The 24838-nt window shown below is 37.5% G+C and overlaps 1 protein-coding gene across 2 annotated transcripts in view; it reads left to right on the top strand.

Moving 5' to 3' along the window:
- LOC122811213 (neuferricin) overlaps positions 1–24838 on the top strand; it is a 110320-nt gene that overhangs the window by 26990 nt on the left and 58492 nt on the right. The window contains exon 2 of one of the 2 annotated variants that reach the window (XM_044082901.1): positions 19062–19202. The exons of the other annotated variant lie outside the window; for it this stretch is intronic. Within the exon in view, the coding sequence (XP_043938836.1) occupies positions 19062–19202 (141 nt within the window). The remainder of the gene's footprint in view (positions 1–19061; positions 19203–24838) is intronic. 2 annotated transcript variants of the gene reach the window in all.

Here is a 24838-nt window from a genome sequence, read left to right as displayed (position 1 = left end):
GCTCTTAATGGTAGTAGTGTCTGTTGGTAGAGAGTTTCAGAGCTTGGCAGTGGCATGAGTATAGGCACTGTCCAGCTCTTTTGTTTGAAATGTAGATGGTTAGGAGTTGTTTGTTTTCAGAGCAGAGAGCTCTTGTAGGTATGTAGGGTTTTAGGACAGATTTGAGGGCTGGGCAGCTATCGGGTGTATATACCATTTTATGTGCAGAAGACAGCTGTACTAGGCTTAGGTGATGTGTGAATTCGAGCCAATTTAGTTCTTTTAGAGCTAGGCAGTGGTGGGAATGGTAGGGTAACCTGTGGCAAATTTGGCAATTTTATGGTAGCAGGATTAGAGCTTGTTTTTAAGGGAAGATTGTAAATTGTTGTATGGAGGTTGCATATAAGATTGAGGGAAGCAATCAGGTGCTGGTGAGGGGTTTTCTGGTGGAGCTATCCAAGAATTTTTTTTGTCTGTAGAGAGTTCCTAGCTTGATGTGTGTGTTTGTTTAATGCTATTGCAGATGTGGTGTTTGAAAATTAGTTTATCTATGGTTACACCTAGAAGCTTAGCTGCGGGAACTGTTTCAATTTCTGTGTTATCCTGTGAGAATATTTTAAAGTCAGATGAAATTGGTTTTGTCGAGAAAAGCAGGAGGTTTGTTTTTTAAGATTTAAAAGTAGCTGGGCTTCTCTCAGCCATGCCTCTATTGAGGTACAGGTGGCTTGGGTGAGTTACTGGAGTTGTATGTTACTGGAGGAGGTAATTATGGTAGTGTCATCTATTGGATAATGGAGCTAAGGGGTGTTGAGGTGTGAAGGTTTTGATGAAAGCATTGAAAAGTAAGGGTCCAAGTATGGACCCTTGTGGTACCCTAGTAATGTTGGTTTGATATTGGGATAATTATTTTGCCATTTGAAGCACTGCTAGCGCTTGGATAGTGTCACTCGTCTGTTCAAGATAAAACAAACATTTGTGGATTCAGTTCAAGCAACTTTATTACATAAAGACACATTAGAAATGAGGCTTTGTAACTTAAACTTATAAACGGACTGACTACCACACTTATACATGTTAACACTCTGGCTGTTCTCTCAAAATGGCACTGCAGTCCTCACTTGCTCAGTATTTATATGCACGTGCTACATCTGGAAATGTTTCTTAAAGGTACATACACGCACTCTGATCTACATCCTCCCTGTTTGAGAAATAGTCCATATACGAAATAACAGTATTCAGTGACATGCAATTCACAGAAATGATCTTTTGGCATGCAGTTGTTACACAGGACTAATTATTTTACATGCAGTCATACAAAATTAGACACACAGAAAACAATCATGTCCAAGTTGCTGTGTATTTTACACTAGGTCTAGAAATATGGCCTGATCATATAACATAAAAGTCAGAATTGGATCTAGCAATGGGGACTGTCTTCAAGGAATGTTCAACTTTGGGGACAACTGGGACATCATCAAGAATGGGAATGGATACTGCGGCATGTTCTTTGGTAGGAACATTGTCAGGGTTGCTCTGAGATCTAGAGTCTGTATCACAGGTACAATGCTACAATATCATTTCTGATACAGGAAGATGTTTGCGGTTTCTCTTGTACTCTATACCCCCAAATTCCACCAAGTAGGATCTCAGCTCAGTATACATACCTCTCACCTGACCAATTCAATCAAAGCCTTTCGCTGTTTGCATCCTCACTGTCTCTCCTTCTTTTAATGGATGAAGAAATCTGCTTGTTTTATCACAGCTGGACTTCTGAGAAGAATGCTTCTTAAAAAGTTGGTCTTTGATTGCTCTGTTGTTTTTAGCAATAGGCACCAAATAACTAGAACTGATGGGCAAGGTTGTTCTGGTTTGTCTAGACAGACGTCTCTGAGCAGGCGAGCCAAGTAGGTTGTCACAGGGTATATTTCTGGGACTGAGTAAATTCGAGAAGATATCAGTATTGTCACGCTTTGACCTCTCCAGTAATTGCTTTCACTCTGTACAGCACGTTCAGCAAGGCTGTTTGACTGTTAATATTTAGGACTGCTAGTAACATGGATAAAGTCCCACTCTTTTGCAAATCGCTGAAACAATTGACTGTTAAACTGAGAACCATTGTCAGAAATAACTTTGTGGGGACTACCATGAATAACTTTGTGTGGACTACTATGGACTGAGAAATGATGTTTCATCTTAGTAATAACAGCACTGGATGTTAGGTTAGGTGGCAAATTAATCTCAAACCAGTTTGAATAAGAGTCTACCAACACTAAGCAATGTTGACTGTTCCACTCAAATATGTCAGTTGCTACTGTTGACCAAGGCAGTTCAGGAATTTGGCTTAGATGAAGTCTCTTTTTACAAATGCGGCTTAGTACTGTTGCACACTGAACGAGAAGAAAGCACTTTATTCATGTCTTTTGCTAGAGAAGGCCAAAATACTAGTCCTCTTGCCCTCCTTTTGGGTAGAATCAGAACCTGGGTGGTCACAATGTAAAATCTGAATGTATTCATGTTGTAAGGAAGTAGGGACAATAATCTTTGAAAATTATACCCTCTAACATCAGCATCTCATCTCTGTATGGAAAGTAAGGTTGTATTTCTGGCAGTACACTGGATTGCTTTGATGACCATCCTACATTGATGAAGTGGCTGAGCTTTTGTAAAATTGAATCAGTCTTTGTATGATCTCTCAGCTCATCAAGTCCCGTGGCAGAAAAATTATAGACTTCCACGATAAAGTCAGAGCTCTCAACAAGCTGTTCCACAGTATTTCTGTGCGATCTGGAAAAGGTATCTGCCAGGTAAAGAAGTTTACCCTTTGTATAGATCATTTTGAAATTATACTTTTACAATTTGAGCATCATTCTTTGTAGTCTTGTTGGAGTGGAATGCATACGCTTCTTTAAAATAGTGACTAGAGGTTGATGGTCAGTTTCTATCTGGATTGTTTGGCCATAAATATAATCATGGAACTTCGAAGATGCGAACACAATTGCCAAAAGTTCCTTCTCAATTTGAGCATACTGCATCTTAGTTTGGGTAAGAGTTCTAGATGCGTAGGTAACAGGTCTGCCCTCTTAAAGAATAACTACACCAAGACCGAACATTGAAGCATCACAGGAAATAACTACTGGTTTGTATACATCAGTGGTCCCTAACCTTTTTTGACTTGCATACCCCTTGGCAGTCCATTTCCCTAAAATTGTACTCCCTCAAATTTTTATAATTCATATAGTTCCTTTCATGTCCAACATATGTGTTGTAACTTTAATAAATAATAAAAAAAATCTAATATTAAAGTGAACAAAGAGTGTATATATATATATATATATATATATATATATATATATATATATATATATAGATAGATATATATATTAATTTCCAAAACTCAAAAGATAAATATAAGTAAGCTATAAAGTTATCATAAATGCATCTGCCCAGTGGCTGATTTAGTTTAACTTTGGTCTGCTTTCAAATCATAAGCCCCTTGCTCAGATTTTTAGGACCATGCAAAAGTTCTTTGATTCACTTTCCTGATTGTATTCAAATATAATTATAATAATATAATAATTAAATTATATCCCTTGTATAATATGGCAACATTTGTTATAGCGTGTTTAAATTTATAGTTTTGAACATTTCAGTAAGCCAAGCAATGAAACAAAACATATGAACCAATAATGACAAAAGAGTCCAATTCAGAATATTTCGATCATAAAAGCCCCCTCAAACTTTTGGCATTACAATCTACCAATATTAGTCAATATGCACAATCTCTGCAGAAGTAAAAGTCTTCTAAATAATTCCACATTAAAGAGATCTGTAACTAATGAAGATGTTGCTGCTAACAAACAACTTTATATTTCAGTGTTTCATTTACAAATTCAGTGCCTGATGCCCTTGAAGCGACTACCTTCTGGATTTAAGTATCTTTGCTTTTTTTTCACTTGAAATAGCTTCTGTAGCTTACCTTGAACTAGCCTGAACTGTTTTTTAACTGATTGCTGCATTATTTTAAAATCTGCACTTAAAGTTACATTTTAGTCGAATTTGATCGAAAGTTTACTTGTCTGTTTGTTTAATTTAACTGTGGAGGCTGCCCACTAAAGTGTGCTAGCCTGTGTAACTAATTTATCACTGTTTCTGCATTTTCTGTGTGTTTCTATCAAAAAAACAAAAAAATAATCCTTGTTTTCCCGCCTTCCTCGACTAGTTTAGACCAGTTTACAGGCATTGCTGTACTCTGGGCTGTGGTGTAGTTCCTGTGTTGTCCATTACCTTACTTGGATAGAAGGAAGTTTCTTTGCTCACCAGTGGGAGTGGGGAGCCTTGAGCAGCCTACCTGTCCTTGGGGGAAGTGACCTCAGCACAAGAAGCTGTAGTAATTGGTTGTTTGGGACCATTTCTAGCTCTTTTGTAGTTCATTGTTTAAAATCCGCCTCTGGGCGTTTTTTTCTGGCTATACTGCCCAGACAAGCTCCACGTGGGTTTACAGAGTGGTCCTAGCAGCAGGGAACTCAGAAAAGCGACTACCTTCTGGATTTACGTATCTTTGCTTTTTTTTCACTTGAAATAGCTTCTGTAGCTTACCTTGAACTAGCCTGAACTGTTTTTTAACTGATTGCTGCATTATTTTAAAATCTGCACTTAAAGTTAAATTTTAGTCGAATTTGATTGAAAGTTTGCTTGTTTGTTTGTTTAATTTAACTGTGGAGGCTGCCCACTAAAGTGTGCTAGCCTGTGTAACTAATTTATCACTGTTTCTGCATTTTCTGTGTGTTTCTACCAAAAACAAAAATAATCCTTGTTTTCCCGCCTTCCTCGACTAGTTTAGACCAGTTTACAGGCATTGCTGTACTCTGGGCTGTGGTGTAGTTCCTGTGTTGTCCATTAACTTACTTGGATAGAAGGAAGTTTCTTTGCTCACCAGTGGGAGTGGGGAGCCTTGAGCAGCCTACCTGTCCTTGGGGGAAGTGACCTCAGCACAATAAGCTGTAGTAATTGGTTGTTTGGGACCATTTCTAGCTCTTTTGTAGTTCACTATTTAAAATCCGCGTTTGTACAGCTTTGCGCGGTCGTGCGCATAGTGCAGCGCCGGTTAAACAAGGTTAAACTTTTTCTGGCTCCGCCAAGTCTGCTCTTCAAATTTTCCCTTTAGGAAGCTCTACTCTTAGTATAACCAGACTACTCACTGTATTATAAGCCTAGCACTTGTTCTCAATACTTCTCTACTAAGTAAGCACTCTCGTACTAAGTAAAGCACTACATCTACTTACCACCCCTGTGAATACCCACTTCCCTTAAAGGTATACCACTCCCTTATACTGTTCTAGCATGTTGAGTGGTAGATTACTGGCGTCGTCTCCAGTTCAGCTGGTCAATCTGGGCATCTTGAGACAATGCTACAATTGTCTCATGTACACAGACAACCCTCTCCTCCTCCCAACAAACACAAATACATGTGAGAGATGCAACTATATAGCCAAACTGGAGGCTGAACTCTCTCAACTCAGGGCTGGCATGACCAGACAGGAGGAGATGGCAACCACACACACAACAATCCCAGTCCCACATAGACCTACCACAACTGCAAACCAAACACATAAAAACACAAAGACATACTCGGAGGCTCTAATAAAAAACTTACCAAAACAACAGAGGCTCCCAAAGCAGACATCCAAAAATACACCACCTCAAAACAAAACACATGCAACACATACTTCAATAAATCAGTGTGTCGACCAATCGCAGCCCTTAAGGCCAAACACCTTGCCTGATACACTAGTAATAGGTGACTCCATAGTCAGACACACTGATGTCCCACTGACCAGGCTGAACAAGGAGAAGGTGACTGTGAGCTGTCTATCGGGATCTAGGATCCGCCACATAACACACACACTCAGGTCACTCCAAAGCAAGTACAAATATGACTCCGTCATTGTCCATGCTGGTGTGAATGACCTGAGACATACCTCCCTGGACTACATGAAAAGAGACATAGAGGAGCTCTCCGATTATGTAGCCCAGGCTGGTATGACCCTGACCCTGAGCAGCATCTTGCCCTCACCAAGAATGATACCACAATACAAAGACAAGATGATCAGCTTTAACAATTGGCTCAAGTACTGGTGTCATTCTAAGGGGATCCAATGTCTGTCTGCCTGGGATGATATGTTGGACAAGCCACGCTGCTTCGCAAGGGATGGCTTACACCTGTCACCACTGGGCTTCCGGATATTGGCTAAGGCTCTTGCCACCCCATAGTGCCTTTTTAGGCAAGGCTCAAAAGACAAACCCACCTCCTTAGAAAATAAAAATGGAAAAAAACTAAGGGTAATGCTGCTCAATGCCAGAAGTTTAAATCTCAAGATGCAGGCACTTGATGCACTCCTCAGCATGGAGAACATCTTCGTCTGTGCTGTAACTGAAACCTGGTTCAAGGCTCCTGAGAGCACCCCAGCTACCAGGCTATACCTCGTATCATGCTTTTCGCCCCAAAACCCAGGCCGAACCACAAAGGGAGGGAGTGTCCATATTCATAAAGGACACCCACACCTCCAGGTTAGTAGCAACACATGAAGCATCAGAGACCATACAGGTGCAACTAACCATAGGCAAAACTGCTATACAACTGGTAGCATGTTACAGACCACCCTCCCAATCTCAAGAACCCCACTCAGCCTTCCTGAAGACATTGAAGGATATGAATGTATCACAAAATACCATCATACTGGGAGACTTCAACTACCCAAACATAGATTGGGTACATTATTCTAGCCCTAATACCCTAGCCCAAAGGTTCCTGGAATTCATAAATTCAAATGCACTGGAACAACTAGTCACCTCTCCCACTAGGGAGATAATATACTAGACCTGATCATCACAAACATGGGGACAAAATGCTCCACACCGAAGTATACCCCTCACTAGTGAGATCTGACCACAAACTAATCACCCTGGATATACATATCCCACCCCCACCCCAGCACAAAAGACCACAGTGAAAAACTTCTCAAAAGCAGACTTCACTCTTCTTAAGACTGAGATGGTATCCTTTAAGCCCACTGTGCCAGTGGATACCACATCCCACAATGCCGAATCCTTCACAAATGCTTTCTATGGACATCTCCAAGAATGCATGGATCATGCAATCCCAAACAAATCCAAGTCCCTCTCCACCAAATGTAAGCGTCCTGTCTGGTGGACCTCAGCCATAAACAAATTGTATAACAAAAGAAGGAAGCTACTGCACGTCAGAGCAAAATCCCATGAAGGGAAGACATCTCTGATCAACATTAGCAGAAAACTACGTTCTCTCATAAAACATCCAAGGCAAACTTTGAGAGAAAAATCGCTAAGGACACTAAAGATAACCACAAAGACTTCTTCAGCTATGTTAGAAACCTGGGCGGAAACCCTCAGATATGCTCAGAGTTGGTTCACAACAACAAAAAATACACTGAACCCACAGATATTGCTAACATTCTGGCTGACAGGTTCAGTGCAAATTTCGCCTCCTTCACCCCCAAAAGAAGAAATACTTATCCCAGCTGAATGTAATCTCCCTGTCATCTCAGATGTCCAAGTGAAAACCGCCCTAAACAAAGCAAAAAACACAGCATCAATGGGACCTGACGGTATCCTGGGGTGCGTGTTACGTGAACTCCAAGAGGAGCTAAACCCACACATAAAAATGCTATTTAACCTTAGCCTTACTTCGGGATATGTACCTGAACACTGGCGTACAGCAACAGTGGTCCCACTCCACAAGGGGGGTGCCTCTACAGACCCTGGAAACTACCGCCCCATAAGCTTACCTAGCCTGGTCTGCAAAGCTATGGAAAGAATCATTATGGAACTCATAAACAGAGACATAGGGGACCTACAGACAATTGACCCCACCCAGTTCGGCTTTGTAAAGGGCAGATCCTGCCTTTTAAACCTGGTTGACTTTTTCGAAACAGTCACTATAGCCATTGATGAGGGCAAAGCAGTCCATACAGCATACCTGGACTTGGCTAAGGCCTTCGACACAATACCCCACTCAGGCATCATAGATAAGCTAAACAGCTTAAAAGTAAACCCTTATGATGTCACTAGATGGGTTGCAAACTGGCTAAAGGACAGAACCCATAAAGTTAAAATCGCTGGAGCAATGTCAGAATCAAAGCCAGTCACAAGTGGTGTCCCACAGGGATCTGTCCTGGGACCACTCTTGTTCGGCATTTATTTCTCAGATGTTAAAGCAAACATGGGAGGGCTGTGGCTGACAAAGTTCGCAGATGACTGCAAACTAGGTGCCATAGTCGATACACCAGCAGACACACATATCCTACAAAAAGGCCTCACTGAAACGGACAACTGGTGCCGTAGTCACGGCCTTAAACTAAATGCCAAAAAATGTATAGTCATCCCTTTTGGAAAAAACAAAGTACCCACAAATTATCACATAGACAGCAACCCACTGAGTACGGAAAAAGTAATCAGAGACCTAGGGATCCAAGTAGACAGCGACCTCTCATTTGACACCCACGTCGCCAAAGTGGTTAGAAAAACATTCTACCTTGCACACCTCATCATGAAGGGATTCACATCCAGATCCAAGGATGTCATTGTACCCCTATATTCCTCCCTCATCAGACCCATGATTGAGTACAATGCCCCATTTGGTATGTACCTCACCCGGCACTTGCAACAGCTGGAGAGACCACAAAAGTACCTCACCAGAAGGATCAAGGGTCTCCAACATATGTCTTATTCCGCCAGACTAAAGAAACTTCAGCTCTGTTCAGTAGCATACCGCCTGCTCACAGGTGATCTCTGCCTGACGTACAAGGCCATGTCCAATCAGGATCTGATGGACATGCTCCACCTCAAAAAATCCAAATCCATCAGGACCACGAGAGCTAAAGAATTAAACCTCGGCACAAGTATGAATAGGACATGCTGGATGGATAGATTAATAACCCAGAGGCTTCCCATGCTTTGGAACAGGATCCCAGTTCGTATTAGGCAGAGCCCCTCACTGACTCTCTTCAAGAGAAATCTTGATGAGTGGATGGGAGATCGTAAGTTTACCCCAGGGGTCACATCTGTGTCACTGCTAGACAGGGGCACAGTAAACTAATTCTATTATATAAGGGGACCTTCATTGTGTCACTACTAGACAGAGGCACAGTATTCTAGATTTATTCTGTACATTTTTGTACCATTTCATGGGGTGGCAAAAGCCACATCACTATGGCTAGGCTTACAAATGCCCCAGGGCAGATAGCCTAGTACTATACTATGAATAAATTGTTTATGTTACATGTCACTATAATGACAATAAATTTGATATGTAAAACACAAAGTCTGACAAAACAGTGTTGCTGACTATTGCAAAACTTCTATACTGAAGCAAGGCAAGAGTCTTGGTTCAACTGATTTGATATTAAAACAAAGAAAAACACAGAAAGTCGAGAAATATGAGTCAAGAAGCTGTGGGATATAAAGCAAAAGGTGAAGGGTGAGGGGAGGGAAGAGTAGGACATAAGAATTATGAAGAACTTTATTAACAAAAAAAGGGATGGGAAGACTGAGGGGATATGAAGTGACTGAAAAGAGGAAAGATGTCCAGGATGGCAAATAAGTGGATATAACAAACAGAGAAGGGCACAAAAGAGTTGATAGAAAGTGGATAGTTAAATAGAAAGTGAGATACCCTGACATGGGCATTACAGAAAAGGTTGTGACTATTAAGCTACTTGAAGTAGTTTAAGTCAGTTCTCCTGTTTTTATTTGATACTTTAGTTTTCATTAACAGACATTAAAGTAGAAGTTAATCACAGGACAATTAACTTTCATTTGAAGCTAACAAAACTATGCATTGCAACTTTGTGTCTATCATCCAAAGAAGCCTCACATTAGGCGATATCATACCCCAACTTGCTGCACATTATCTACTCCTGTATAATATTTCAAGCACGTCTGTTTTGCACGGTACTAAGCTAGCCATAGTACTTTACTTCAAGGAGTGGAGAATAATTAAAAAAATAAGAGGGACAAAGATCAGGGAAAGTTTTTTTTTTAATTTTGCTCTGATTTAGTTAGAAAATTAATAGGATAACTGGTGGTCAATTAACATGAGCAATAATAATTATTATGAAGAGTAAGTCTTAAAACTGTACTGTGGCTTTACTCAATGAACATAATCCTCAAATGTTTGCCAGAAAGTCATACGTTTTGAGACGGGCCAGAAAATAAGGGAAACAATAAGGACATTCTACAAAAACAGGGAAGATTGAGAGCCTCAGTGCTAGCTGTCAGTTGCTAAGATCAGGATGCACTACTGTCTAATCGTTGGACTAACGGTTACCGGGAAAGTCTGTCTGGGACAGAGCCCATTTTCAACACAGGCCCAGGGTGAAAAGCTCCACTCTTGTCCCTGTGTCATGATGCTGAAGTAACTTATAGGGGTGAGTATCATACTCCTTTCTCCACCAGGTTTAATGCAGACTGTAGTCTCCTCAAACACTGCTGCTGGCTGGTAAATGTCAGCATGTTGCATTTTATAACTTTAAATTATTCGAGTTATCGGCAACATGTAAGACATGTTTTAACTAAATATTTGTCTTGCTCTTTATCATACTGTGACAAGACTGTGGCTAAAAAGGAGCCATTGTACAACTATCTTACCTTTCTTTTCCATTTCTTCTTTTTCCTGTATAACTCTCCTAAATACAGTAGTAGGCTTTCATGCAAAGTTCCCACACACAGCACAGAGACACACAGCCTTCTTTTTCTGAATACATTATGCACTTTCACTTGACTAGACTTTGCTGCACTCACCAGAAAATACATTTTTTCCGCCATTATTAATTTTTTTCCTACATACCCCTAAACGACCAAGTGTGTACCCCTAGGGGCACTCATAGTCCAGGTTGGGAAAGTAGGTGGGTTAGCAATTTGCTATTTGAGGTTATCAAATGCTCGCTGGTGTTGTTCTAACCATGACCATGCAACAGTTTTGCATGTCAGCTCTCTTAAAGGCACTGATATCTCACTAAAGTCAGGGATAAATTTGCCTAAATAGTTAACCATTTCAGGAAAACGCTCTAGAGCTTGGACATAGTCTGGAGCTGGCATGTCAAGAATGGCTGCTTGCTTAGAAGGATCTGATCATAAGCCTGTACTGGTAAATAAATGACCAACATAAGTAACTTCTGGTAATCTGAATTTGCACTTCAGAGGATTGAGCTTTAAATTCACTTCACTCACTCTGTCCAGAACTTTCCTGAGGTTTATGTCTCGCTCTGTTTCACCATTACCTCCAACCAGTAAACCATCAACTATTATTGCACATGGGTAGCCTGAAAAAACTTGTCCATCGCATGCCAAAAGACTTCACTGGCAGAATTTATTCCAAAAGGCATCCTGAGGAATCTGTATCTACCAAATGGGGTACTGAATGTAGTCAGTAGTGAATATTTATGATCGAGCATTACTTGTCAAAATGAACTATTTGCATCTAAGACAGAAAAACAGTGGCATTTTGCATTAGGGTTGCAATTTCCTTGACTGTACGCACAGGATAATGAGATCTTTTTAATGCCTTGTTCAAGTCTCTTGGGTCAATGCATATTCTGATTTCATCTGAATTTTTCTTATGAGCAGCTACCATGGAAGACACCATCTCAGTTGGTTCTGTAACTTGATAAATCACACCTTGTTCCACCATTTTGTTTGACTGGATCTTGACTTTGTCCTGCGTAACTATTGGAGGTCTCCTTGGTGGTCTGACCTCTGTGTCTACTTTCATGGAGTACATAACTGGAAGCATGCTTAGCTTGTTGTCGAACACATCAGCATACTCTGAGAAAATAGCATCAGTAAAGCTGGAACTGTGACATGTACTCACGTGATTGACTTCTTTGTTAAAAGAAAGTAGTTTCATTTTCAAACTGTCTTTGAGACCTATTAATGACTGCACAGGTCTTCAGACTACATAAAATTGCAAGCTGTAACTGTTCCCAAACGAATAGCATGAAAGCACTACTTAGCCTTCATTTGAATCTCTTCACCTCCATAAACAACAAGTATCGCACAATTGACTAAATTAAGTTAATCACCAGCCCTCACTTTAGCAAATGTTTCGGCTAACATTACATTACACTTTGAACTAGTATCTACTTTGAGCTCTGTGGGTTTACCATTGATCAGAACAATACAAAATGCTTTGTTCTTTGCCAACAAATCTACTGCATTTACCTTTTCACTGACCACTGATACACCATCTACATAGAAAGTAGAGTCGCAGCTCTCTGTATGGTCAACTTGCTTTTTTGTGACCTTTCTTAATAACTGAATAAGGCTTGCTTGATTTACAAAACTTCTGAAAATGGTTAAATTTTTTTAAACTTGTGGCACTGCTGACCAAATGCTAAGCACTTCTCTCTTTTAGACTCATGGTTAGCACCACAATTATAACAGTTAACAATAAGACTTGAACTAGGTTTTGCTGACTCACTCTTATACTATACTGAGCATGCCCTTTTTACTGAGCTAGTCTTGGAACTTGCTAAAAAGCTATGAAGTTTCCCTGTCAGACCTGCAGGGGTTGCTCCTGCCATGTGCTTAGGCCTGTTTCTGCTTGCCATGTGTTGCATGATGTCTACATTTGCTCTAGACGCTGTTGAAACCATGCTCTTTTCACTTGTAAGCATACTTGTGGGCCTTTCTGTGAGCTCATGGATTTGACAAATCTCTATGTCTTTGCTTAATGTTAAATCACTGTCACAGAGCAAAATCTTTCTCACTGCAGCACTAACACCACACACAAATCTGTCCTTTATTAAATCATCATTCAAGTCACCAAATCTGCACATTTTGGCCATATTTCTCAAGTCAGTGATATAAGCTGCAAAAGTTTCACCTGACTTTTGGTCTCTTGTATAAAATAAGTGCCTCTCTAATGTAACATTTGTCTGGGGGTTGCACATTTCTCTAAATTTACATTTTAAGCACTCAGGGTCCTCCCTGGATACAGCCAGTACCCCAGTATGGTGGTTTTCCCCCTCTCCTGCATATATTTCTGGTGCATACACAAATAAACACTCTCTTTCAATCACTTCTGACCCAGCTAAGTTAAGCAAAATGAATGCCCTTGTACGTGCATCTTTGTCAGGAAAAGCTATAAATAAAATATATTACTGCTTGAATACTGCCCGATTCTCTGCTATATTATGATCAAACACAAGTGGACTTGATCTGCGAAATGCCTCTGCCATATCAACACACAGTAGTGAAGGTGCTTGAATTTATAAATTATGCACAAACATATACATATATATATATATATATATATATATATATATATATATATATATAGATTCATTTTATAAGCTCGAACTTCTGAAATCTCAAATTACAGAATCTCAAGCCTATAAAGTAGAAAATTCAAATACACGAAACTACACAATCAAGAAGCCCTAAATCCCAAAACCACAGAACTGCAAAATTCAAACTCCCAACACTTTCAAAAACCATTACAACACACACGCACACAACTAAATAAGCACACACACCTACCCTTATGATATGCAGGGGCGCAAGCCCCCTGCACTCCCCCACACACCCCTACTTAAATATTCTAACTCCAAGGACACACTACATACACACAGACACAAAACACCACCACACAAACTACATTCATCTCACACACACACACATTACAGTACTAACACACACTACAGCCCCTACCCAACAACCTTAAACATAAACACTTACCTGAATCCACGAACACAACGTAACACCAGAACCGCTAATTCAAAATCTCCTGCATTCGAGATTTTGAATTTCACACTCTGGGGTTGTGATCTTCTGATCCTTCCACTTTATGAACTCAAGATACTGAATTTCAAGATTTCAGTATTTCAAGTTTATAAAGTGCTCATATATATATATATATATATATATATATATATATATATATATATATATATATATATATATATATATATATATATGCCAGAACTTTATGCCAGTACTTGTAATTATGCCCAATAGCACAACTAACTCTTTGAAATAACTGCACTTTGGTAAATAAGTCTGCATAGCATAAGAACATTTTGAAATCACTGTACTTTGTGAAACCACTCCTTAGTGTAAGAGATACTTCAACATGACTGTACTTTGAAAATAAACTGTACACAGAAGCAGAAGCTCAGAGTAAGAAACACTTCAAGATGAATACACTTTGGAAATAAACTGTACGCAGCACAACAACCTTTTAAAATGGATGTACTTTGCGAAATAACTCTTCACAGTGCAAAAAACACTCTGAAATGATGGCACTCTACGAATAAATGCACAAAGCACAAGAAACTTTTCGAAATGGCTGTACCTTGACTGCACTTTGCAATATAACTGTACTTTGCACTCAGCAAATTCTTTTATACAATTGCACAGTAATAAAGTACAAACACTGCAAACATTTTGCACACTCTGAGATACTTCAAACAACTCTAGTTATGCTTTGAATGGCTTTGGTCAATGCAAAATAGTAGTTAGTGTCCAAACACAGTCTTTTACTAAAAAACATGCAGTCGCCTTGCTCTTTAAGCTTAATTTGCCCTTTTTATTGCACTGATTATGCCCTTTTAATCTTTTATCATGCTCATTATACTTTTCTTGTGCCTGTTTTACTTTAAGCTTGCTCGTTATGCAAACCAAAGGTAATTCTGAGCCCCATATGAATATCTCTGCTAGTTTTATCAAATATCATGGTTTCAAACATTTTGTTTAATGAATAATGTGGTTTGTGCATTTTGTTTGCTTAATAATATGTTTGTGTGCTACTAGTTTGATTAATAATGCATTGTGTGCCTTATAAATGTGCCGTTTAACTTTCTTTGCCAAATAAATCATTTGTGCAGTTTTCTTTACCTTTAGCCCTTTTTCATTTGTCTGAGCTCCATTTCACTCAACCAGCTTAATCTGCCTTCACTTTCAACTCTGCATCTCATGGAGAAGTTGTTCTTTTAATCCCACTTCTGACACCATGTCACTCGCCTGGTCATGATAAAACAGACACACATTTGTTTGTTCAATTTAAGCAGCTTTATTACACATAAACACATCAGAAATGAGGCTTTGTAACTTAAACTTAAACTTATAAAAGGACTGACTACCACATTCATACATGTTAACACCCTGGCTATTCTCTCAAAATGGCAGTGCTGCCTGCATGCGCTCAGTATTTATATGCACGTGCTACATCAAGAAATGCTTCTTAAAGGTAAATATACACAGTCTGATCTACAGATAGGTAGCTTGCAAACCATTGGTGGGATGGTGGGGTGCAGGCTATAATGGATAGCTGATAAAGTTTGTTGTAGGACAGTGTGTCAAATGCCTTTTATAGGTCTAGTAGTAAGAAAGAAGTGATATTACCAGAGTCAATGGATTTGGACACAGTGTCCATGAAGGAGATTAGGGCAGTGATGGTGCTGTGTGATAGGCGAAAACCATGTTGGTTAGGGGTAATTAGTTTGTTTTGGATGAGGTGGTACAAAAGTTGCTTATGTATGCATTTTTCCAGGAGTTTGGAAAGAGGAGAGAGGATAGAGATTGGTCAATAATTGTATAGTTCAATGGAATTGCCCCTTTATGTATATGGGGTGATGATAGACTTTTTCCAGAGGTTAGGAACAATGGACTATGCTGTAGAGTGATTTATAAGGACACTGACAGGATATGCTATGGCTTCTGCAGCAAGTTTTAAGTATTCAAGGAGGAAGTTGTCAGAGAAGAGGGATCATGATTTTAGTTTTTGAAAGTTTTTGAATGAGAGAGGTAGGGACAGGCTTAAGAGAGAATGGGGTGTAGAAGATGTAGTACTGGTTTGTTGGGTAGGCAAAGGTTTTTTTTTTGATTGTACAGGAGTCTTGAGATAAGGGTAGAGGGGGATCAGAGATAGGGTTTGAGGTAGCTGTGGAGGTGGGATTTGTTAACAGTTTGCTGTTGCTGTTTATAAAGAGAGAGTTAAACCAGTTGGCTATCTCTGACAGGGTTTTGTCAGGGTATGGTGATGGAGTTTGTTTAGAGCCCTGAGTAAGCAGGTTTGAGATGTGTTTCCAAAATTGTTTTGGGTTATTTTTGTGGTTTACCAATTGATTGGAAAAGTGTACTTTTTATCTAAGTTCACTAGTTTTTTTGCTTTATTTTGTAGCTGTTTACATTTGATTAGGTTGGCATCAGATTTGCTATTGTGCCATTCCTTCCATGCTTTATCTCTATCTTGTAGAAGTTTGGTATTTTTGTTAGCCAGGGAGCATGGGTAGTTTTTATTCTTTTGGTGCAGAGGGAGCTTGGCTGTTGAGGGTGTTTAGAAATATATTTTCACCTCATACCCCCTACTACACCCCCTCCGACACCTTCACACATCTGACAAATACCTCCTTGACATCTACAAACCTAAAAAGAGCACTGGAAAATCCCTTTATAAGTGCTCAGTAGCACATGTCTGGAACTCACTCCCCCTTAATATAAGCAATATTCTTCAAAAGTACCTGTTTAACCAGGATCTAAAACACTACAAAAAACTTGGTCCTGCCCTTGCCAAGCCCCTACATGACAACTTTTTCACTTACTCAACTTATACTCTATTTTTGATCTTAGACTTATTTCTGTCTTTTTTTCTTGCTGGCATGTAATTTCATCCTTCCTTTTGAACTCCTGTATTAAAAAATACACAAAAAATATTCTTAGGCCTATATATCTTTTGATTTGAATACTGAGTGTTCCTATTATACACTGTATATTTTTGTAATGGTATCTTCTTTGTATGGCACAGTGCTGTGTTTTGAATTGTATTTTATATTATCTTTATACTATGTGCTTGTACATTAGACTACTATGTATGTGTATTATCTTTGCATGACTGTAAATTGTCAGGAGCTTTTCTCCTCAGTCAGGTCCCCAATGAAAATAGGCCTGTGGCTCAGTTGGACTAACCTGGTTAACAAATGTCAAATAAATAAACAAATAAATAAAATAGTGTTGAAATATTCAAGGACATCTTCTAGTGATAGTGTTTTAAATAGGTTCCAGTTAGTGTGTTTTAGGATTTTGTTAAACTTTTGCTGGTCAGAGTTTCTAATATTTCTGTTAGTTTTGTATGTGTGGGTTCTTGTAGTTTGTGGTATGTATCTATATAAGAATATGGGTAGGTGGTCACTAAGAGTATTGGGTAGAGTGTGGGGAGTAGAGTATTTGTCTGGATTAGAAACAAGTATCCAGTCAAGAGTTGCACCTAGGGTATTGCTATTAGGCATACGGGTGGCACGTAATGAGATGGGTATAACCATAGAGGTTTATGCTATTAGTAGGGAAGTCAATCATCAGACCCTGCCAGTTAATGTTGATATCTTCCATAATTATAGTCTTGTTACTGATGTTTTCTGATATCCAAGAGAAGATATCTTCCATAGCTTGGTTATTTTGCCCAGGGGTTATATATAAACCAACATTGCATAATTGTTTTGTTTTGTAAATTTGTAGGGTTCCAGTTAGAATTTCAGCATTGTCAAAAGTTGGTATTTCTTTAGGGAAAGGTGAGATTGTGATGGTGTTGGGATAGATTAAAGCTACCCATCCATCTTTTTTATTGGTTATGTCTTTTTTGAGTATATTATAGCCTGGAGGTGTTATTTCAGTATCATGGATATGGGGTTTTAGCCAAGTTTTGGTGATTACTAAGATATCTGGGGTGTATTGACTTAACCAAGCATGAAATTATGTAGTTTTGTTACAGGTACTACATGTTTTAGGGTTGCTAGAAGAATATTTTAGTGTTTAGACTTTTAGCAGAAGAAGCTGTAGTTGGGGTCCCTGGGTTGAGGTGGGTGTCCCCAGAAAAAGTGTGTCGTTTGGAGTGGTAATGTTTGCGGTATTGGATAGATTTATTGTTGCTGATTATTATGTAGAAGGTAGGTTTACTAGTGATTGTGTCTGGAAGGATTTTCAGTTTTGAGAGATATATAAAGTGATATTGAATTAGGCTGGCTGATGTGTTACTAAAACTTTTTGTGGGGTTGTCATGATGTAGAGGAAGAGTAGAGTGTGTAACTGTTATAGGGGTTGGGAAATAGTTTGGGGAGGTGATGTAGATTAGGAAACTGATATATAATGCTAGAAGCATGTTAGAGAGAAGGTGGCACAATTTTAGTGACATGGTGTAGTTTAAGTTCTAGAAGGTAGGGGTAGAGGACTGGGCAGTAGAGTGCAGATTGTGAAGCTTTAAGGTGGAACTAGTATAATAATGGGTGGGGTTGTGGTGTTGATTAGATGTATGGAAGTGGGGGTGTTTGTAATTGGACAACAGGCTTTAGGGGTGGTGTAATGGTGGCTATTAATCTAGGGACGTCAGGGGTGGATGGGAATGGGGCTAGGGTAGGGGAGCAGAGTGAGCCCGAGCAAAGCGAGGGCAAACAGGTTTGAGCCAAGGCCAGAGGTAAGCACAGTCCAGAAACACTCAGTAAAAACCCTTTGACAGAAAAAGCTTTATACTGTTAATAGTAAGAGAGAGAGGAGTTTTTGTTGTGTAGTACTATGAGGTAAGAAACATTTTCACAGCACAATAATACCAAAATTATACTGGCTTTAAACACATAGATGAAATTAAAAGAGAACAAATGAGACAGGAAAGAGTCCAGAGTGATACATGCTTGGTATATTAGTAGCTAGCCAATGTAACATATGTTTATTTCTGTATGTAGGATATAAACCACAGATGAAGGTGCAGTTATAGGGATGTAAATGCACAGGAGTTTGATGTACAAGTCAGACATTTATGGATACTTCATTGCTTATCATCTAATTGTTTTGCTTGAATTGATTTGCCCTTTTGTATAAATTGGCATGCACAGCAGGTCTTTAATAAACTCTGTACAATCTAATTTGCTGATCTTCATTTCATAGTCACAGCATCAAGACTTCTCACTAGGAACCTGCTATACCTGAAAATTTGTCTTTGTCAAACCTTGTTTTCTTGTATTTTTGAAACAACCAGTTAACAGTTAATTGTATCAATGCAGGACGAGATGCTTCTAGAGCTTTTGTAACTGGGGATTTCACAGAAAATGGCCTCGTGGATGATGTTTCTGGACTATCTCCCAAAGAAATGATGACCCTGCATGGATGGCTTGAATTATACAAAAAGGAGTATAGCTTTGTAGGTATGTAAAATTGAATTGTACAGTCATTTATGTATGTATGTATGTATTTATTTTCATTTGTTAACCAGGGTAGAACAATGATCCATCTGGGCCATTTTCAGGTACAGCTTGGAATAGTACAGATAACTATCGCAATGAACAAGATAACAGGCAACATAGTCAAACATAACAGCACAGTAATACAATAGGTTATGCATTACTCATAAGTCAAGCATAACAGCACAATAATAGAACAGGTTATACGTTACTTATGCTACAAAAATGATAAGTATTAGTTGCCTTGCAAATCAGTAATAATGCTAGATTGTTAAGTAATGTGTCTTAGTTTTTCAATAATATACAGTCTCTACAGCAATAATATGGACAGACAAAAAAGAGTGGTATGAGGGGAATTGAAGGGAGGGGGTTGGGTGGAGAGAGATGAGAATGAAAGCTGAATTGGAAGGGTAGAAATGAGGGGGAATAGAAAGTTGAAATCTTAGCAGATGGAATTTAAAGAGTGGTTAAGTGTATTATATTAAGTGGGATGCGGTAAAGTGAAGTGTTGGATCCTTTTATTTGAAGCCAAGGGACTAAGACTGAGAAGCTATTGTCTGTGCTGTGCTGCACGATTCATTTTTGGGACTTAATAGGGAAATAACGTAGACTGTGATCTTAGGTTGTAAGCAAAGATTCTTTTCATTGGTTTACAAAAGAAGTGGGGAAAGAGAAAAGGGGAGTCACTTGCTAGTTTTAGTGTTTAGACTTCAATTAATTGATATGGGAAGCTGAATTTCAGTGTCCAAACCTAGGATGTCAAGAGCAGAAGCTAGCTATTAAAATGTGCAGTGTTAATCAAAGGTTTTAACATCTATTTTTACAAAGTAAAGATAAAAGTAATAGTACATAAATTATTTCCTTTTATGTAGAACAGACTTGTTTTAGGTAGCTTAGTTCTACAGGAGAGGGAGAAGGAAGGTGACTTAAAAATGACATGTTCAGAGGTTTGACAAGAAAATACATAGTAATGGACTTCAATGAAAAAATAAAAAACTTCATAAGGAAATACACTAAGAACAAACTAACCATGGATCAGATTAATATTATAGATAAACCTATTTCAATTTCTGAACTAAAGTCTCAAATCAAAAAGTTAAAAATAAATAAATCTCCCGATAATGATGGTATTCTCCCAGAATTCTATAAATTAATGACGAGAGCCTCTAAATATATTAATAAATGTTTTTAATATGGTTAAAAATCTAGAAGCAGTCCCTTCTTCCTGAAGGTATTCTGTCATAACCCCAATACTAAAAACAAATAAAGATCCAATGAAATGCTTGTCATACACACCAATCTCACTGCTAAATGTAGACTATAAATAATTTATGGCTATACATATGGACAGAATAAAACAGTTTCTTCCTCTCCTAATTGATAATGATCAAACTGGTTTCATATTGAACAGGAATGCATCTAATATTAAAAGATAATGTCCATAATTGATCTGGCCAACAAAACGAAAGTAAGTTTAACAATAGTAAGTCTTGATATTAACTGTGCTTTTAATTCTGTAAATTGGAAGTATCTTTCAGTAGTTCTAGAAGAAAGTAAAATTTCTCACAAATTTATACATCTCATTATCCTCTTATATATCAATTCCCAAGCATAAATTAAAATAGGCCCATTTACATCAGAGTCAATAAAAATTACAAAAGGTACTAAACACAGATGCCCTCTTTCATCTTTATTATTTACTTTAGCTATTGAACCACTTGCTAACCTTATAAGACCACATAATGACATTAAGGGAGTTTTAAAAAGTAAAGATTTAATGGTTAAGACTCAGTTATTTGCTGATGATATTTTACTAACTTTAAAAGATCATAATAAATCTCTCATAACTCTTTTTATCCTAATAGGGGATTTTCAGAGAAAATCAGAACTCATTTTTAATGAAAATAAGACAAAAAGTTTACCCATAAACTTTAGTAGTAAAGATATATGAGAAGAGTTCAGAAAGTATTTAGCAAAAGAGTGCCAATTAAAGTATTTAGGAATAGTTATTGCTGAAAATATTAAAGAGATAACAGATATTAATTATGAATCTAGTATACAAAATTGTGAACGTCTTATGAATAAATGGAATAAATACTTCTTCACTATGGATGAAAGACTATCTATTATCAAAATGATTATTTTCTCAAATATTCTATATGTAATACAATCCCTTTTTTTTGCCCCCACCCAAAAACATTATAAAGAAATTTAACCAATTAACCCAAAAATGTTTATGGTTTCCCAATAAACCTAGAAGAGCATTAAATAATCATATTAGATATTGGTCAAATGGAGGTATTAGCTTACCAGACTTGTAACTATATTCTATTGCTTCAATCACCAAAACAATAATTTTATGGTCAAACCTTTATTACATGGCCAAGTGGAAAGACATATATGGATATTTTTTAATGCAAACCACTTTCTTGAATCATTCCAATAATTTCCTATCATTCCAAAACTTCATGTACTGGTTATTAAAAGAGGAATTTATAAATAACTCTATTACTAAAATTAATCCTGACATTATTAATCTAATAAGAACAACATTGAGATCTCTGTTTCTCAAAAAATCCATCATATAAAGTGAGGCTATTTCTTATTTTTCCAATAGCTTATACACAAAATAATATCACATCTTCTACGTGATATTCATGAAAAATTTCAAAGAAAACAATCTTGTTTATTGGTCCCAACTGTTGCATAAAGAAAATGCTTTATCAACTCAATAAATATTAGATAAATTTAATTTAAGCAAATAACTATGGTTACAAATTTTAAACTGTAAACATTATGTGGAAAAGAGAATAGAGATAGTGCAACCAACAGTTAAAAATGTATCCCAAAACTCATTGATTTTTTAATGATTCAAATGTGACAAAAATTAGAAAGAAACATCTTATCTAAAATATATAAAATAATAACAATAGAAGTACGATATGTAAAAGAATCTTACTGGAGTTATTTTAAAAATATAAATAATAAGTTCCCAAGTGAAGAAGACAGTTAATTTTAAAATAGTCTAAATTAACTATATCATCAATTGAATGGAAATTGTTCTCACAGAAATGTATACATAGGTCATTCTACACACCACATAAAATGGGAATCATAACCAAGACTAAATGTACTTGTTGGAGATGCAAATTCGAAGGGAAAGCTGATTGGGAACATATATTTTTGAATGTGTTGAAATTAAATCATAGTGGCATAAAATTAATAATTTCTTACAGGCTTTATTTTCTGATAAATTTACATTATCTAAATCCTTGGTTCTTTTTAACACTCCAATTCCTGAGAGTGTAGCAAAGGTAAAATATATAATTATGTTGAGCTTTCTGTCAGTTGCAAGGAAAGTAATAACAAGAAACTGGAAAAGTAACAAGATCCCATCCTTTAATGAATTTAGAAACATCACTTCTGAAGTTAGTCATTTGGAGATTATTACAATAAGAACAAGAACCACAAGAATCAATTCCTCATACAATTCTTGGAAAGGACTAAGTGAGCTTTTAAACAAACAATGATTGTTTAATGGAAATATCTGTAAAAAAGCTTACATATTTATTTGTACATCAGCAGACACCCTTTGTAAATAGTTGTTTATTAGTTGCTTATAAGCTTTTTCTTCTTTGTTAACAAGAAAGTTAATTCATGTTCTATTTTATCTGATATTAATATAGTTACTTCATTGTTACTGAGTTTCTTTTACTGTTATTAAATTTGAAATTCTAATAACAATTATCAAGAAAAAAAGTGCAGAAGCTAACAAAGAGGGAGATGTACAATCCAAATGGATAACCTTCCCCAGAAGTAAAAGTTGCAAAATACCAGCTGGTGGTGTGTGCAACATTTCTGGTGTGAGGGACCATGTGAAAATAGAGGTAACTATTACAGTATAAGAAGATACTTATGCTTCAGTAGATGATGAACACTGAACATTTGAAGAACTGTATTAGTGGTTTTGTCAGACAAATAACATATCGTGTGATTAGTGTTTAGAAATTAGAAGAAACTAGTTAGGGCAGAAAAGTTTAATATTGTAGTAAAGAGGTGGGATGTAAAGCAAGTTTGGAGACTATGTATATGTGGCTATCTTAAGTTTTATAGCAAAAGTACAGAGGTGGGGGTGAGTAGTGTCAAAAATAATGCATATAGCTGGGAGATGCTAGTAAATTTCTTCAGGTCTGAATGAATAGAAATGATTTGATATTGCAAGCTGAAGACAACAGTGGCATTTATCCTGGAGATGTATAGGAACAGGTCCATTAACTTGACAGTTAAAGTTTTAGTTGTGTTTTAAATGAGTTTGCATTCTGATTGGATTTCAGTGGTAGTGTGATTTTTTCCACAGCTTAGCTATGCTATTTGAATACAGAGAGTCACTTGCAGTATTAGAAGATTTGGTTATAGTGATTAGTGACTTTTCTTTAGAGCATAAACGTCACCTGGGAGATAGTATTGTATTAAGTTGTAAGGGGCTGGGCAATTTTTTGGCTTATAGAGATGCCTGCATTGCAGTCAACTGAGAAAGAGCTAGGTGAGGTGGTAGTTTTAACCAGTGTAATTCTCTGAGGGCTAAGCAGTCATGTCTTCTATTGTTAGAGTTTACTGCAAATCTAGCTACTTTATTATAATATTGCTCAAGTCTGGACAGTTACGAAAAATTAAGTTTATTAAAGATTGGGGCAGGATAGAGGAGAGATGATAGTAAGAAAGTAGAGGCTATATGCATTCTGGTTGTGTCAGTGAGGTAGGTTTTTACTGTGTATAATGTACCCAGTTAATGAGTTTTTTTAACCCTGTATGTTACATGATGGTTGAATTTCAAATGGTCATTTACATGATAACACCCAGTAATTGTGTGTGGTTTACTTGTTCTGTCATGGTGTTGTTGGCAGAGACAATAATCAATAGTGTTGTTTTGGTGGAAATGTGTTTTTGGATGAAGAGCAGTAACTTATATTTTTGCAGTAGTTGTGGATTGTTTACCCATGTTTTACCCAATGAGAAGGATTTCTTTGTAAGGTCTTAGAGTTTAGAGAGAGAGATTTGCCACAGAAAATTAGGATCAAATAATCAGTATATTGAACTAGGGTAGAATTTTTGTAGCAGTGTAGAGATCACTGATGAACATATTGAAAAGTATGGGGCCTTGTACAGATCCTTGTGGGACACCAATACTTACTGGCAAGAAGATGGAGAAATCAATTTTCCATTTCACTGCTTTTGCTTTGTTTGCAAGGTACCTATGGAACCACTGCAGTGATGAGTTGGCAGGCTCTAAGGTTGAGAATTTATGTATGTGTTTCTAGTGAGAAACAGTATCAAATGTTTTTGATAAGTCTAGGAAGATGGTGCAGACTAAGCTTACAGCATTTTTAAGGTTGTTGACAGTATTAACAAAATTCAACCAAGCAGTAGTTGTGCTGTGAGGACAGAAGCCATGTTTGTTGAAGACCGAAGCTGGCTATCTAGTAGATAGTTAATAAGTTGCTTATGAATACATTTTTTTCTGATATTTTTATAGGGGAGATAAAATGGCAATTGGCCTGTGGTTTGAATCATCTGTATTCATTCCACCATGGTGCATTGGG

This window comes from Protopterus annectens, chromosome 9.part0 (assembly GCF_019279795.1).
Source record: "Protopterus annectens isolate FY-2018-M chromosome 9.part0, PAN1.0, whole genome shotgun sequence".
NCBI classification, from domain to species: Eukaryota; Metazoa; Chordata; order Ceratodontiformes; family Protopteridae; genus Protopterus; species Protopterus annectens.
Note: the sequence above shows the minus strand (reverse complement) of the source record. Positions and strands in the feature narration are given on the sequence as shown.